This window comes from Danio rerio, chromosome 3, assembly GCF_049306965.1.
Source record: "Danio rerio strain Tuebingen ecotype United States chromosome 3, GRCz12tu, whole genome shotgun sequence".
NCBI lineage: Eukaryota > Metazoa > Chordata > Actinopteri > Cypriniformes > Danionidae > Danio > Danio rerio.
The window spans coordinates 31,825,488-31,843,713 of record NC_133178.1 but is presented as its reverse complement, the minus strand read 5'-3'; the positions used below and the strand labels follow the sequence as shown (position 1 = coordinate 31,843,713).

General features: G+C 35.8%; 1 protein-coding gene across 1 annotated transcript in view; it reads left to right on the top strand.

Annotated features, from left to right (window-relative positions):
* The window catches only part of LOC560447 (scavenger receptor cysteine-rich domain-containing protein DMBT1), a 74,107-nt gene that overhangs the window by 13,913 nt on the left and 41,968 nt on the right, over positions 1-18,226 (top strand). Inside the window, exons 2-9 of the mRNA XM_073945299.1 lie at positions 4,602-4,625; positions 4,940-5,254; positions 5,690-5,995; positions 6,202-6,507; positions 6,602-6,886; positions 7,115-7,435; positions 7,520-7,654; positions 7,754-8,028. Coding sequence (XP_073801400.1) covers positions 4,602-4,625; positions 4,940-5,254; positions 5,690-5,995; positions 6,202-6,507; positions 6,602-6,886; positions 7,115-7,435; positions 7,520-7,654; positions 7,754-8,028 — 1,967 coding nt within the window. The remainder of the gene's footprint in view (positions 1-4,601; positions 4,626-4,939; positions 5,255-5,689; positions 5,996-6,201; positions 6,508-6,601; positions 6,887-7,114; positions 7,436-7,519; positions 7,655-7,753; positions 8,029-18,226) is intronic.

The following is an 18,226-nucleotide window of genomic DNA, read 5'->3' as shown; positions in this document are numbered from 1 at the left end:
GGGGACGACAGCCTGGGTTAGAGAGATGTTGAAAATGTCTGTGAAGACATTAGTGAGTTCTGATGCACAGTCTCTCAGTACACGACCTGGGATGTTGTCAGGGCCCGGAGCTTTGCGTGCGTTGATCCTACTGAGAGACCTCCTCACACTGTCCGGAGACAGAGTCATCACCTGGTCACCAGGGGGAGGTGGCATCTTTTGTGCAATGGTGCTGTTTTGTGCCTCAAAACGAGCGAAGAATGTGTTTAGCTCGTTCAGCAGGGAGATGGTGCTGTCACAGGTCTGTGGTTGGGGTTTGTAGTCTGTGATGGACTGTATTCCTCTCTACAGACTCCGTGTGTCTCTGCTGTCATTAAAGCGATGGGCTATACCTCTGGAGTACTGTCTCTTAGCTTCTCTGATGCCACGGGAAAGGTTGGCTCTAGCTGACTTTAGGCTCGCCTCATCTCCAGCTCTGTGTTAATAGATGCTACAGTGTTAATAGATGGTAGATGCAATTTACACTATGTGTTATCAGTATATGCTATTTAAACAAAATGTTAGCAGAAGGTATATGTATGATTTTACACTATGTTTTAATATAAGGGATATATTTACACTAAGAGCTGAAAGAAGGAAGTTACGACAAGATGCTGTTCACATTTAAAGGGCAAAATTACTGTAGCATAATTTTCAATCCTTGAGAATACAATAGATATAACGATATTAGGATAATATAAATTATTCTAAGTGTATACAAACATTATAATTTAAATTAAATTTGTTTTTAAAAAACATGACACATTTTAAAATGATCACTTTTTTGTTTTTGCCATTCTTGCCATGAAAAACCTTATCGTCTGTTGCAAGGCATCTGCATTCTGTAAAATAATCAAACAAAAATAACAAATAAAATAACAACAATAAACATATGAATGGCTTACTTGTATTTGTCTCTGCAGTTTGTGTTTAATGTATTTTTTAAACAAATTTATTTCTGCTGGGTGAATTTATTTATTTTTTGTTCTGCAGCAAGTGCTTTGAGAAAAACAATGTCTTTATTTGTTAATTGGTTTTCTCTACATATGAAGTTGCATTCAAAATACCAGCAACATTGTAACATGTTCCTGCTCATTTCAGTGGAGAGCTTTTTCGTGACAATGTGCTGATTTATTTATTACCTTATTTTACCCCTCCAGGGCTTCTATCTGCAAACAAGCTTGTGTCTTTGTGAAATTGCTGTTAGACTGAATAGAATCACTATAAAACAACAGGTACTAATAAAAGAACAATTAAGAATCCCACATAAATATAATATAATTACTCAAAAAAGTATACATACTGTACATTTAATTTACAGCAATGATTAAAAAAACTAATTCTGACAAAATCTTGAGCATAGTATAGCCTATAATACATAGCACCAATGGGATAGAAATTTACATTGCTTTGCTGTACCTTTAAGTGAATCAAGTACAAAGATTTTGCACTTTGGAATGATGGAAGCAACTGATAACCAGTGACTGAACCCACATACTGGCCCATTGGAAATCCTGAAATTGCACCTGTGAAAAAAGTTAAGATCTAGTTGATTCAAAGATGATTTGTACATCCAAAAAGATTATAGAGGAAAAAGAGAAAGAACAATATTATTATTATTGTTAACAGAGTACTTTTTACATGGTGTTCCTAATTTGAAGAATGACACGACATGAACTTGCACTTTTTCTACTGCAGTCACACTGACTGGCATAGGCATTTGATTTCAATAGAAGCACCTGTATTAGTGCTATTCATGATTCTAACAAAGCCTCAGCCTCCTCGTTACACTCAGCTGATTACATCCTGTGACATGATTGGCAGTCATAAAAAAAAAAAAAAGAAATTGAGAGCATAAGAACAGCTGACTTCTGTTTAGAACAAAGAACAGTAACAGGCAGAAATTAAGTTGTTTAAAAATAAAACAAGAACTATTAGCCCCCCTTTGGAATATTTTTTTTTCTTTTTAAAATATTTTCCAAATGATGTTTAACAGAGCAAGGAAATGTTCACAGCATGTCTGATAATATTTTTCATTCTTATTTGATTTATTTTGTCTAGGATAAAACCAGTTTTTAATTTTTTAACATCATTTTAAGGTCAATATTATTAGCCCCTTAAAGCTATATATTTTTTCGATAGAACAAACCATCATTATACAATAACTTGCCTAATTACCCTAACCTGCCTAGTTAACGTAATTAACCTAGTCAAGCCTTTAAATGTCCATTTAAGCTGTATAGAAGTGTCTTTAAAAATATTGTCAAATATTATTTACTGTCAGCATGGCAAACATAAAATAAATCAGTTATTAGAGATGAGTTATTAAAACTATTATATTTGGAAATGTGTTTAAAAAAAATGCTCTCCGTTAAACAGAAATTGGGAAAAAAAATAAACAGGGGGCTAATAATTCAGGGGGGCTAATAATTCTGACTTCAACTGTTATAAATTACTCATTTGAATGTTACATTTCAAACTTGGATTTGTATTATTCTTTTACTAATACTTATAAGATTCTACTGTCTTTAAAGTATTTCTTCATTTTCCTAAAAAACTAAAAAAAACATTTTATCATAAAAATTGTTTTAGTAAATTATAATTTTAGTTATTTCATTTTTATATCATTTTGTTTTTCCTCAATATATAAAAGATGTGAGTGATTCTTATACGATCACTTTACATTTGGATTTATAAAATCTCTCATACTAATTATGTTTTAAATGTGTCCAATCAATCCAAGTCAACTTTGCAGATTATTGAAAAACAAAGCATATGCTGGTTAGGTATGTTTAGATGCTGGTATGCTGGTCTCAATGGTCAGGATTCAGGACCAGCATATGATCTGAATTAAGACCAGCAAACCAGCATCAACACCTACCTCACCACAATATGTTGTTTTTTCAGCAGCGAAAGCACGGCAAAAATCTTACATTAATAAGGATGCAGCATGTAATCTATCAAACTTATAATATAAATTAATTGTGCTCAAAAATCAGAGGGTCACAAGCCAAACAAATTGAATAGGTACCATATGGCAGCAGTGGGGGTTAGAAAACGCACTTTAGAAATCAATTTTATGTTACATATATAATAGGCAGGCTATATTTACACTATACAAATAGCCACTCCGAATAGAGCTCATGCATATTATTTAAGAGTTTGCTCCGATAAATAATTCATTCCTTTTCTCATTTTACAAATTAATAAATAACTAAATCATATGAAGTTATGAAATCATAGAAATTAATTATGCTACTGCCCAAATAGATCTCACAGTTGGCCATTTTTAACACTATAATCATCATTATTAAATAGCAATGTCAGTGAGACATGGGGGTGGGCTTATTTGACTTAAAAGCCATGCGCTATCAACCATTTAGATACCACTTCCTAGTCATGCCCTATAGCAACAATTTACACTCGAGAAATCTCAATGAGGGATTTCTCCTTTAAACACGACAGCAACATGTTGCTTGCATGATGCTTACTGGATGAACATCTTGCTAGCATTATGTTAAAACAATTATGTAAAACAACAAGAAGTTATATGATGCTAACATCATTAGCAGGTAGCTGGAAATATGTCAACAAAACAAGCTGAAGATTAAAAACATGCTAATTAAGTGAACATAATAGTTAGGATATTTTAGTATGAAATTAATGTTTTAGCCTTTGATTAATGTTACAAGTCAATCTGATGTCAACACCATTTTCATTTTCAAACAAAATGTAACATCCCCATGAGCCTCTGGGTCAATGCATGAAAAGATTTTGGACATATTCTTTGACACTTTTAACAGTTTGCTACAATGATAAATCACCCATGTCTTGAGGTAGTTCAATATGATGCAATTTACCTTATGTGTGTTTTGATTGGACAGGAATTAAGAGGGATATTGAGGGGTCTGGATGCAGACCTGGTGCAGAGCAATCTGAGCTGCATTCAATGCTTTTTTTTACCTAACCCCACCCCTAACCCTACACATCACTCTGAGTGATGCAATCTCAGCTTGCATCATAAAGGCTGCATCCAGATACTATTGCAGGAATCACTGGACTGATTTTTCTAATTCCCTTAGAAAATAAAAAAATTAAGTAGTGACTGCAGGTTGAAGGAAAGAAGTGGAGTGAAAGTACAGATACTGCACTATAAATGTACCTAAGGGAAATTAATAGTACATGTTTTTAAAACTTCTTAGTAAATTACAGTTTCTGAGTAAAGCTACTTAATTACCATAGTTTGAGTATTTGTAATCTGTTACTTATACCACTGGTTATTCTAACCCACTTTATATAGATTTACATTGAAAGATAACAGATAACAATGTGACTATATTTTGGTGAGTTTATAATGTAATGCATTTCTCATTATGAAATAATTGTTATTAAAATATGATTATATTATCATTTTCACTATATCATATTATGTTTTGAGAAAAGTTGCATTACATTATTTCTTTACAGGAATAATAATAATGTAATAATTATAATTACTTATATTACATGCAGTTATTACATTATGTGTGCTAAATCTTACATCTAATTGTAATTCTGTCAAATGTCTGTTTTTATCTCAACAGCGAGTGCTCTAACTTCTGTAACTGGTAAGTTTTGGACTTTTTTAAAAGTATTGGACTTTTAGTCTTTTAAAACTCTACATCTCAGGTGTTAAACTCCTATCTAACCCTAATTAAACACACCTGATCAAGCCAATTGAGTCTTAGGCTTGTTTGAAACCTACAGGAAGTGTGTCAAAGCAGGGTTGGAACTAAAGGGTACAGGACAGCAGCCCTCCGGGGAGTAAATTTAACTCCACTGCTACATGATGTGAAAATTACTGTTTAAAATTGTCTACAAGTTATGTATGTTACATATTTTTAATTATATTATTTATCATTTTATTGTGTATTCTTATTAGGATATTCCCTCAGACTGGTGAATGGTACTAATGACTGCTCTGGGAGAGTGGAGATCCTGTATAATGGTGTGTGGGGAACCGTGTGTGATGATTCCTGGGACCTGAATGATGCTGCTGTGGTGTGCAGACAGCTGGGATGTGGAGGAGCTGTTAATGCATCACAGAGTGCTTCATTTGGCCAGGGAAGTGGTCAGATCTGGTTGGATAATGTGGGATGTTCAGGAAGTGAATCCTCACTCACAGACTGCTCACACCGTGGTTTTGGAGAACATAACTGTGGACACCATGAAGATGCAGGAGTTGTCTGCTTAAAAGGTGAAATCATGTTTGTTTTCCAAACATGCAAAATTATGTAGTTGTATTTTGTTGTCATCACTTTAAGATTCATGTCATATTTTTTTCTTTTGTTTTTTTAAAATCATGTTGTCTTAATAATTAAAGTGATAAGTCTTCTGAAAATATATTACTAAAAAAAAAAAAAAAAAAAAAATATATATATATATATATATATATATATATATATATATATATATATATATATAAAAGAAAATTTATTACTTGTTTAATGAAAATAATAAAACAATTAAATGCAACTAAACCAAAATATGAATAAAAAGGAATTTGATAAAATCTAATGCTTGTGCTTTGCTCTCAACAATGTTTAGATTGTAGATATATATACACTATATAAAATACTAACTAGATAAGGATTCTGATTGTGTTGTGTTTTCAAATTTGTGCAACTGTCAGACATTAGATTGGTTGGTGGGAATTATTCATGCTCTGGGAGAGTGGAGATCCTGTATAACGGCATGTGGGGAACCGTGTGTGATGATGACTGGGACATGAATAATGCTGCTGTGGTGTGCAGACAGATGGGATGTGGTGGAGCTGTCAGTGCACCACAGAGGGCTTCTTTTGGCCAGGGAAATGGTCGAATCTGGTTGGATGATGTCAGATGTTCAGGACAGGAATTCTCCCTCACAAACTGCTCACACCGTGGTTTTGGAGAACATGACTGTGGACACCATGAAGATGCAGGAGTTGTCTGCTTAGGTAAAATCATGTTTGTTTCCTCTGGATCCAAAATTATGTTGCTGTAATTTGCTGTCATCACCTTTAGATTTAATTTAATATTTTCTTTTTAAAAATAAATGAATAAAAGAAAATAAATAAAATTGTGCTTTATTCTCAACAATTTAAAATACTAACCAAATAAGGATTCTAATCATGTTGTGTTTATGACTTTGTGCAACTGTCAGACATTAGACTGGTCGATGGGTTGGATTCATGCTGTGGACGAGTGGAGATCCACCACAATGGTGTGTGGGGAAGTGTGTGTAATGATAACTGGGACATGAATGATGCTGCTGTGGTGTGCAGACAGTTACAGTGTGGATCAGCCATTAGTGCACCTCATAGTGCTGCATTTGGTCCAGGCAATGGATCTATCTGGCTGGATGAGGTTAACTGTACAGGAAGCGAGACACGACTAACTCAGTGCTCACACAGTGGACTGGGCAATCATAACTGTGATCACAGCAAAGATGCTGGTGTTGTTTGTTATGGTAAGAAAAAAGTACAAAGATTAGGGATATTAGGTTTTATGAATTTCATGTTTTCATGACACTAGTTGTTTTAAATAAATGCTTATTTGTTTAGCTGGTGAGCTGCAGAGGGCGAGTCTTGCTCTGATCTCCACACATTCAGTTGTTTCTCCTGGAGAAAACGTCCATTTCAGATGCTCAACACCTAAACCGAGATGCAGTGCTAATGCTGAATTCCAGCTCTTCATAAATGGATCATCTTTATCCTCACAGACACATGTGTCTAATGTGACTTTCAGCCTTAATGTCGACGTCTCGCATCATGGTGAATACAGCTGTCAATACTCTTACCAGAGTAGCCTCAAGTCAACATTGAGTAACACTGTGACCATCACTGTGGGTGAGTGTGTCGAGTCTTCTCCCACTGCCCATAGATCAAACACTTTATAAAAGGGAATTCATTCTTTATTGATTAATTTAGAATTTTGTGCAGCAGATTTTTACTGTTAAATATGTGTGGATTTTTTAACCCTGACAAAATTCAGTTAATAAAATAACTTTTTAAAGCAGTTTGAAGCTAATGCCTGAGGTGCTTTAACCCAATCAGTGTATGTTTCTTGTTTTCTAGTGCACTTGCAGCAGCCCAGTATTTCTCCCAGTGCTCCTGATGACGAGTTTGTCGTGGGCCCTCAGAGACCAGTGATCACCAGAGGCCACAGTTTCACTATCACCTGTTCCACTAAATCTCAGTATCCTGGAGGCTTCTTCTACCTGTTCAAAGAATCAAATATCAGCAGGATTGAGCCGTCTGTCAGTCTCTCTGCCTCCTTCTTCTTTCCTGAGGCAGATTATTCACATGAGGGAAACTACAGTTGTGTTTATGAAGTCCGTGTCTCCTCACGCTCCTTCCGTTCCTCTGCCTCTGAACTGCTGCTCATCACTATCACAGGTACTGATGTGTACGAGTCTGAACACAAGCTGGACTGCTGCTAATAAAAGTTGAACTCAAACCGTGTTTGTGTTTCTCTCTCAGCATCTCTGCTTCCTGCTGTCATTGGTGCTGCACTTTCAGCTGGACTGCTCTTACTGGCCATCTTCATCATCGTCCTGTCTCTTAAGAGGAGACAGAAGAAGAAAGAAGATCATTCTAAGTGCTCTTTTAAAAAAGGTATTTTGATAATAGTGATCAGTTGCATTTAAACTTATTGGACATTATATTCCTGAAATAATTACTGTATTTACCTTCATCTCTGTACACTGCTACTAGGTCCAGCTAATACATATGCAGGTGCATCCCATAATAACAGATATGAAGATGATGATGATAATGATGATGAGCCTGATTATGAAAATGCAGAGTGTGATGAAAACATGAAGCATGAAGATTCTGAAGAAGACTATGTGAATGTGGATGATGATGATGATGCAGAAGAGGACTATATTAATGTGAACTCGGATAACTCTGAAGAAGATTATGTCAATATGGACATTAAAGAGAATTCAAATATGACAAACAAATCTGATGATAACCTTTATGAAATAGTGAAGAATTAAGAATATTGCAATTAATAATGCTTTGAACAGAAAAAAAGGCAGACTTTAGTTAAGACTACAAACAGAGGCGATACATCTACATTCTTGCAAAGCTATTGTGAAAAATAGGAGTAATCAATACAGACTGATTTATTTTGGAGACTGTAATGTACATCACTGCATAGATTATAATTTTATTTTTGCATCCGCTGATCTGATCAGAGTCTGTTTGATCAAATCTAGTGTAAAAATAGAACTTTTATGTTAGTATATTTTGTCTTGCTGCCTTTTTATTCATATGATTAAAATTTGTATTTGCAAAAAAAAAGGAAAATTAAAATTTAACTGTTTAATAGAGTGCAAAGTGTAAAAGAATGTTTAATACGATTAATTTAGCTTTAGTGCTCTTTCTGTCTCAGTTGAAACATGTGCTTTAAACCCCAGAGTTGGCCATAGTAGTACTGCATGGGGAATGTGTACAAATATTTCGAAATACTGTATTTGTCAGTACTAAAGCTGAATATATCTTGCTAAGCATAATGCTAAATTAGTGAAATAAACTGCAGTTTTAAATCCTGTTGTCTGCCTTGCAAGCAAGTTAATACTTTAGGTTATGATCTTTGAAGTTATTTTTTGGAGCAAAACAAGTGACTTACACTACTTGACCAAAGATATATAAATTAGCATTCATAAAAGTGTTATAACTGAACATACACACAGGAGCTTGATAAAAATGCTTATTTTAGAGGAAAGTTTCAGATGGCATTTAGAGATTTTTGCATCTAAACTCTTCATTTTTATATATATATATATATATATATATATATATATATATATATATATATATATATATATATATATATATATATATATATATATATATATATATATATATATATCAGAATCAGTTTTATTGCCAAGTGTGCTTCACATACACAAAGAATTTGTTTTGGCTACAGAAGCTTCCAGTGTACATAAAGTGACAAGTGACAACAAAAAATAAATATGAAAAAAAGATGATAAACAATAAACAGATGCAGTTAGTCAAAAAATCTGGATGTTGAATTGTATGCACTGATTTGTTATAAATATACAGGTTAAAAGGTGCCAAATAATCCTTGTCAATTTGTACAACAAACTTAGCAGTATTAAAGAGCCCATATTATGGGTTTTTGAAAATTCCCCTCCATGTAGTGTGTAACACAGCTCTAAGTGAAGTGAAGTATCCAGCTAAGGCTTAAATCTGTAAGAATACAGTGTTTAAAACTGTTGATTCATCTAAAAAAGAGTCGAATCATAGTGCTTCAAACGAGTCGCCTTGATACCGACTCATTAGGTGTTTCGCCATGACGTACGAACGAAACAAAGTTTTTCACGTGCACGCGCAAACCCGGGAGATTTCAAACCTGAGGCCCCGCCCTCTGACGCAGTAACCCAGACACACACACACACACACACCCACAAACACACGCACACCCACAAACACACGCACACAAACATGCCGGTCGATTGAAGTCACACTGCAGATGGATATATTGAGTCTCTACCCAAAGATGAAACATCAGCATTATAACCAAGCAGTTGGAAACTTCTGGAAGCTACATGCTACAAAGAATACTTCATCTGAGTTTGTTAAAGGAAGGATCAGTAAAGAGTAACTGGTGGACGTCAGGATGGGTTTCTTCCTACATTTCTCAAGTGTAAGTACGTGCGGTTAAAGTTGTTGCCTCGTTGACTCTAGCTTGCAAATGTATTTAGTTGTGATTTGTTACTTGTAACCGCGTGTACTGTATCAGGTTAACTGGATATATTATCTTATCGCGTGCAAAGTCACGTTAAAAACGCGACGCGTGCTGTTTGTTTATGGAGCTCCGTGCTAGAGTTCTGCTCCCGCGATTTATTCGGAAATGTATTCCCGCGCCGCAGAAATCTGGCGCGGGGAGAGAGAGAGAGAGAGAGAGAGAGCGAGAGAGAGAGCGAACGAACGAACGAGCTCTGTGTACTTTGTGCTGTGTGTGTACAGACAGCTTGGCTGTCTGGACTGTATACTGGGTGATATTTGGTTGTGTTCTCCGCTCTAGCGGGACCGGGCGCGGCGGGCAGAAAACGGAGCGGGTTCTCAGGCTAAAACCTGGCGGGTGCGGGCTGAAGCGGGAGCGTTGTCATCCGGAGGTGTGTGTGTGTTTTTGTGTGTGTGTGGTATGGCGAGTACACGACTGTCTCCTTCGTTCGGTTATCCGTGGCACTATCCACTCGCCATAGTGTGGCAGCTAAAGTCCACGCCTACACTATCGAGCGTGTATGAACTGTGATTACTTTTTAAATTGCTGATTAGCTATTGGCCATTTCCCTCTCTGACTGAAGGCAGTCGACCAATCGCGACAGACTGTCATCGGTCCAATCAGCGCAGATTAGCTCCGCGCTAAGGAGGGGTTTGGGAACAAATGAATCACTGGACGATTCATACAGGAGTCGCTGGGATAATTAGATAAAAATAAATGCAGATTATAAGACCATGAAAGTGTTTTTTGACCTTGCATGCATATTAGACTGTTGTTGGAGACCCTTACAACCAAGATATGACCTTATTTCATGTATAATATGGGCTCTTTAATACATCAACGGATGTCAGGGTTCTGCCACTCTAGTCTTGTAAATTCTTGTTTTGGTGGCAGAGCTCGGACACTACCCATGTCTGGTCCTGTTTCTGTCTCTGTGTGCGCGCGCGCCGTCGTGGGTGTACGCAGAGTGTGCGCGCTGCTGCTTGGAGGCCGCGCGCGCTCTGCGACCCTCAGACGCGCGCGCTCTTGTACTCGTGTTTCTGTTTTCGTCTGTCTGCAGCGTGGTGTTTCATTCCCAGCGTCTCAGTCTTGTTGGTTTCGGTTTTGGTCGGCGCTGGGATGAAGCATGCACGCTGCGTGTGTGAGCGCACGGTGAGTGTTTTTATTCATCGTGTGCTCGTGTCTTGCGTCTGTTGTCAAAGCACGTGGCTCTGTGTTTACATTGTGGTCACATGCTTTTGTCGTGTGCTTCAGTGTTGTGCTTGTCTTGTCATGAACATGCGGTTAATGAGTTCTCTCATTGGCTGCATGTTCTTGTCCTGTGTTTTGTGAGCGCATGGCTTGTGTTGTCTCTCTGTGTCATGCGCTCTCCCATCTATTGTCTAGTCCCACCCTCCTTGTTTACTCATTATTAGTTTGTCATGTTCACCTGTGTGTCAATTTACTTTTTGCTTTATAATCCCCCTCATGTTTTCAGTCCTTTGCCAGTTCGTTGTCTACACTCCCCGTGTTCCTGCTCCAGTCTTGCCTTGTCTTGTCAGCCCAGCCAAGTTTGTGTGTTTTGTTAATGTTTTCCCCCTCGGGGTAGTTTTGTTTTGCCTTTTATTTTTATTTTATTATTAATAAATACCCATTGTTTCTTTGCACTTGAGTCCTCGCTCCTTTTTTCCCCTCACCAACCGTGACAGTGGATGTCTATATGATATAGGCCTATCAGCTGCTGCAACATCGCTTGTATATTGTTTATTCTTTTTTGCTTCCGTTTTCATTTGTTTTTTTTTCAATGCCTTAATATCTGGCAAAATATCTGACTAAGAAGAATTTACCTTCATTTTAATGTTTATTAGGAGTTTTCAAATGGAAAGCCAAGGGTGAATGATGTATAAAAATAATATATAGCATTTACAGCTCTACTAGTTATATAAGATTCAGTTTATAGAACATTAATATGCAGCAAATTCAATAGATTTAGTCAATAACATAACGAAACTCAAAATACAGAGACGTCCTTTGACTCAAGTTCAAATAACGTTACAGGAGATTGATCTGGACATAGGCTAACATTAGTTTTGTCTTCCTAATTATTGTTTCAGACCCATGAAGAGAATTACTGCTATCTAGCGATCTCCTGTATTTTCCTCGTCATGTCTAGGTTAGGCGTGTATCAGCAAAAAAATCACCACCAGATCCTGTATGTCAGAAAGTATAGTTTACTGCTGAACTCATTTTATCATGGTAAAATAACACAAAAATGGAATAATAACACTTCAATCTCCTCCCGAAAGCTCCGACGTCTGCTTTGAGAATCTGTCAATCACAACTGTCAATCACCATAACACGCCCAGCATTAAATTACTGGTTAAAAACAAATTTTTTACAAAAATTAAGATCTGCACCTATATCAGCACAATAACCAGTGCCTTAATTGACCAGAACCATCTTTCGGGATATTATATTGCAAGTGTGCCTCCTTATTAGAGGACATTGTCAATGGTCGGATCTGAAGGGAACAAATCTTTTAGGGATCTCAGTGATTTTCTGGCCCACGATGATGACTGGCTTATTAGCCAGTTCAGATTTCCAAGAGCTATCCTCTTGGAGCTCTTTCTGTTCAAATTTGGAAAGAGAGACAGCAAGGAGGCTCCAAGGTGGCAGGGTTCGCGATGTGTGGCTTCTTGGTGAGTGAAGTATTTAAAGATATTATTCCAACTAAGTTTTTTTTTTTTATTATTGAGCGTAATTATTTAACTCCATATCAAGAGACTGCGGTTAACCATTAAAGATGTGGCTGTTAACCCCCTTTAACAACCCACAAACTGACCAAGGGCACAGATAAAATGATGCCCATTCTCGCACTCCGTCAGTTGTAGAGCGGGCGATTGGGCAGCTGAAATGCCGGTGGCACTGCCTTGATATGAGCAAAGGGGTGCTGCTATACTACCCTAACAAAGTATTTCTAATACATCTGTGCCTTCCACAAACACGAATACTACTCCAGACAGTAAAGTGGTGCCCACAATCGAGGCAACTCTCTCCTCAAAGGGTGTTAGTTCAGCATCCCCTGTTCCCCCGCCTGTTCGGTTCACACTTTGACGGTGCACCGCTATTCTCCTCTTAACCTGCACCTTTACATCGGACTATTTCTTTTTTAATTCATTCACAGTGCAATGTTCAGACCCCATTGTGTCAACCGTGTCAGTTAAATTCTCCCACTCTATTTTTTTTCTTGTTATTAATTCCGGACGACAAACTTGCAAATAACAGTTTTTTTTCCGGTCTACCTCAGATAGGAGCACCTCCAATTCACATTAGATGAAGTTTCTCTTCTTGCTTGCTTTTGCCATTGCTTTTCGTTTGGTTTTGCCAAAGTGGAGTCATTATATATAGTCAAGTGAAGTCATATTTATACGGGGGAGAAAACAGGGAGGGTTTTTTTTTGCGCTCAATTTCACGTTATTTTGGATGTACAAAGAGAATATGCGTGGGATTCTGCGTACACAGTGTTTCATACATCTGATTTTTTTTTACTGCATACGCACATTTACAGCATTTTCTGTACGCAATGTTTTAGTTTTAATTCAATGCAAGTCTTTGTACATGAGGCCCCAGGGCCTGGCTAAGATGTGTGAGTATTAGGGGTTTTACAATGTGGTCACATACTGACAAAGCTTTGGGTTGGTCAGCAAAATGTTTCACTATTTGGGTTTTAATCACATTTTCAAGGACAACAAAAAAATAGGTTGTGAACTTTGGTCTATTTCTTTTGCTTTTCTGCTCATCTGCTCTGGTCTTTTCTGGTCTGGAGCCCATCTTCTCTGGCTCTACTGCTATCTCGCTCTCTTTGGGGCTCATGCTCTCTGTTTTTTGTTTCTTTCATTTTCTTTTTGTTTTGCATTTTAGCTGCATACAATTAATATCAAGTTTTTATTATGTCATGCTTTATAATTTTATAGTTGTTTTGTAAATAATTCATTGTAACCATAGCACATTATTGTTGTTAAATCATTTTGTTTTCAAGTATTCTGTGAATTACTTTTGATTTAACTTAACACTCATTTGCTTCATATTGCCCTTATTTCCGTTTTAGAATAAGATTGCAGAAGAATTGTTTGACTAAAAACGTAACTTTTTTTTACCATGATACTATTAACTTTTTAGTAATTCAGCAAAACTACAATTTAAACTGCTGTAGTTACATTGCATTCCTACAAAAACAAAAGAAAATATTCTGAAAAATGCTGGTTGCTGGCATCAATTGACTTTCATAGACATTTTTGTCCTATTAGGAAAGTGTTCAACAGAAGAAACCCAAAAAGGTGTGTTTGTGTGTGTGTGTGTGTGTGTGTGCGTGCGTGCGTGCGTGCGTATATATATATATATATATATATATATATATATATATATATATATATATATATATATATATATATATATATATATATACCTACAGTTAAAGTCAGAATTATTAGCCCCCCTGAATTATTAGTTTAATGGAGAGAAAACTTTTTTAACACATTTCTACATTTCTAAGCATGATAGTTTCAATAACTCGTCTCTAATAACTGATTTATTTTATCTTTGCCATGATGACAGTAAAGAATATTTTGCTAGATATTTTTCAAGACACATTTATACAGCTTAAAGTGACATTTAAAGGCTTAACTATGTTACTTAGGTTAACTAGGCAGGTTAGGGTAGTTAGGCAAGTTATTGTATAATGATTGTGTGTTCTGTAGACTGTCCGAAAAAAATATAGCTTAAAGAGGCTAATAATTTTGACCTTAAAATGGTTTTTAAAAAATGTATAACTGCTTTTATTCTAGCCAAAATAAAACAAATAAGACTTTCTCCAGAAGAAAAAATATTATCAGACATCCTGTGAAAATTTCCTTGCTCTGTTAAACATCATTTAGGAAATATATAAAAAAAATTCATTCAAATGGGGGGCTAATAATTCTGACTACAACTGTAAATATATATACATATATTTGAGGTTAAATATTGTGTTATTGTAACAAGGAAATACTGGTAAATGCCTCTAAACTGATGGCATGTCTTTCAGCCTTATAATTTAAAAATGTCAACATAATCACCACTTTAGACATTACGCTACAGAATCATTGAAATACTACCTCTAAAGTGACATTGGTGAATTAGTAACGGTTTCTGCTAAGGCACGCACGCCTCTCACCAGTGCTGATATACAGTCATATAGCACTGCTACTGAAGTCATATTGCTCATACAGTATTTGTGTGTGTTTGTGTTTCGGGGGAGGTGGGGACGTTATAATCCATCAGAGGATAATATAATCCATTTCTGAGGGATCAGTGTCAGCATAATATTATTATTGCACCAGTTCACAGCAGCTCCGGGTCTGCTGAAGCCGTCGACATGAACCTCACTGTTGAGCTATACCTGCACCAAAAACTTCGACAGGGCTCTTCTCTCACTCACAGATGACAAACAGATCTGCACCACGTACAGCACAAACCCTGTACTCCTTTAATGGTTATTAGGGGGGAGGGGGATATTTACAAAGCTGTGGTTTCGTTGTTTCTTTGGATATTTTAAGTTAATAACATTCTCTGGGTGTGTCCAACATTAACATCATTTGTGTTCTCTTGTTCTATTTTGAAAGGGGTTTTGTATCAGTTCATACATTATTTTTGAGCAGCTTCTTCCTGCTGACTTACAATTAAAGCTAAAGCTAAGAGAAGGCAGTGTTTTTTATAAACATTGTAGCTATGTTGGTTTAAGGTTTCATGTTATCCTGTTAACAGTCAATAAGTACTGTACGTGTCTAATTCCAATGAGACTGGGTTGAATAAGTGTCTAAGAAGCATCCAGATGAATGCATGCAGATAATGTTTTTATTTATTTATTTATTTTTTTATATTCCTTTTTGGTTAGATAGAAGAAAAAATATATCGCTCTGCAACATTCTGGGTGGGTTTGTTTTTGCTTCCGAATAAAGAACCTACAGAGAACATGTAAAATATTTCTAATATTTAAATTTTTTATTTTAAAATAATTAAATGTTTCTATAAAAAACATTGTGTAAGAGGTTGCAAACCACCTGTAGATGCCACATTTTTTCATCTCCATATGCACTAGATATCTTGTTATCAGCACCACATACTTTTTGAAAAACTTTGTGCAATTCTAAGTGTGCTCTCTCCATATGTTCGGTGGAGGAAGAAAAGTTTTTTCAGCAGGACTTGCATGCATTCATAGAGAATCTGTGTGGTGTTGTAAAGCGGAAGATGTGAGACACCAGACCTAACACTGCAGAGGAGCTAAATGCCTTTTTTCAGAGCAACACCTCAGCAGTGCCACAGACTGATCACCTCATGCCATGCCACATTGTTGAAGTAATTTATACAAAAACATAGCCTAGCACCTATTGAGAACTTTACATGCTCATGCTGTTTAGTAGTCCAACATTTCTGTTAAAAATCCCTTTTTATTGGCCATAAATAATATTCAAATTTTCTGAGATACTGTGTTTTAGGGTTTTCCAGTAGTGTGATACTATGATATACTGTCTATAGGTTGTTTGTGCAAATTGTATGACTAGATTTTTATATACATATATTAATTTGTATATAATATATTGTTTCAAACAACTTAAAATATCAATAAGTCACTTTGTTAAACTGCAGAGTTAAACAAATTCGCCATATGAAAATTTGAGCAAAGATATACAATAGATTTTTTAATGCAGTTCAGAAGTGTGAAAAAACTGAAAACATGCAATAACCACATGTTTAAACTGATCTTTTAATAGTGTGCCAGTTTCAGTTCTCAAAGCACCATCAAGAGCTTCATGTGGACAAGGAGATAATCACTTAATGAAAAGACACTTTGAACCAACACGATGCCAGGATCACCTCTGCTCATTTTCATATTGGGTAATTACATTTTTCTATTTCTGTTTTAAACATTTAAATATCATAATATTCTCTGAGGGCGACGCAGTAGCGCAGTAGGTGCTGTCGCCTCACAGAAGGTCGCTGGTTCGAGCCTCGGCTGGGTTTGCATGTTCTCCCTGCGCTCATGTGGGTTTTTCTCCGGGTGCACCGGTTTCCCCCACAGTCCAAAGACATGCGGTACAGATGAATTGGATAGGCTAAATTGTTCCTAGTGTATGAATGTGAATGAGTGTGTATGGATGTTTCCCAGTGATGGGCTGGAAGGGCATCCGCTGAGTAAAACATGTGCTGGATAATTTGGCAGTTCAGTCCGCTGTGGCTAACTCGGATTAATAAAAAGACTAAGCCGAAAAGAAAATGAAAGAATAAATTAAATTCTCTGCATGCCATGTTAATGTTATTTATCCAATACTTTATCATACTGTATCGTTATCAACTGTTAAATTTGTTTAAAAAGTTGTAAATGCTTTTTTGTGATTTTTTTTATTCTTTTTTTTTTTTTTTTTTTTTTACTCTTCATATTTCAATGAGCTTTTACTTTTTTCATAACCTACTATTGGCTATTACCAGAAAAATTTTGGTGACATGATTAATTTTGAAAACACTTTGACCATTATTTATTTAGCACAACACACAGTATAAATATTGTTTTAAAGAAAGTTATTTTTGTATTGGTGGTAAACTAGTCATTTTTTGTATCACTGACTAAACAATGGCAGCAAATAATACTACATTATGATTGTAATAAACAGTTCATAATGTAATAATTCTCAATTAGATTAAAATCTTGACCTCATAATGTTAAAGTATATTTTTATTGTAATCACAATTTTCATGTAATAGGTTATCATTTGAGATTCCTATATTACATTATAAAAAACTGTGCCAACTTTAAATATAATCACAGATCATACCAGCACATAATTTAAAACAATGTGATAGTGTCTATTGATATTTTCTATATATTAAACAAACATTACATCAGGACTATTATTAAAACAGTTCACACTTCTCAAATACTGATGTCCATGTGTTTCATTTATTGAACACCATGAAAACTAAAAAATAAACAAACCAAATGTTTCATACAAACACAATCAAAAGGACATCAAAATAAACAAATAATATACAAACAATGTTTCGTTTACCATGTTTGCCTGATTACCAGCAGTATAATGAAAAAAAACAACCCCTGGCCTTCTTTCTGCTGAGTCTGAATTTTAGGATCTGAATTTCTGGTTTTGAATTTTAGGATATTGAATTTGATGTTCTGAATTTCTTCATCTTGAAAATTTGAAACTTTATTTTTACAAACTGGATTTTTGCAGTAGAAATTTGCGCGGGAAATATAGATGACAAAAAATCAGCAGTTTGAAAACGTCTATAAAAAATTCAGCCTTGGAAATTCAGTTGTCTTAAATTTAATTCATTCATTCATTTTCTTGTTGGCTTAGTCCCTTTATTAATCCGGGGTCGCCACAGCGGAATGAACC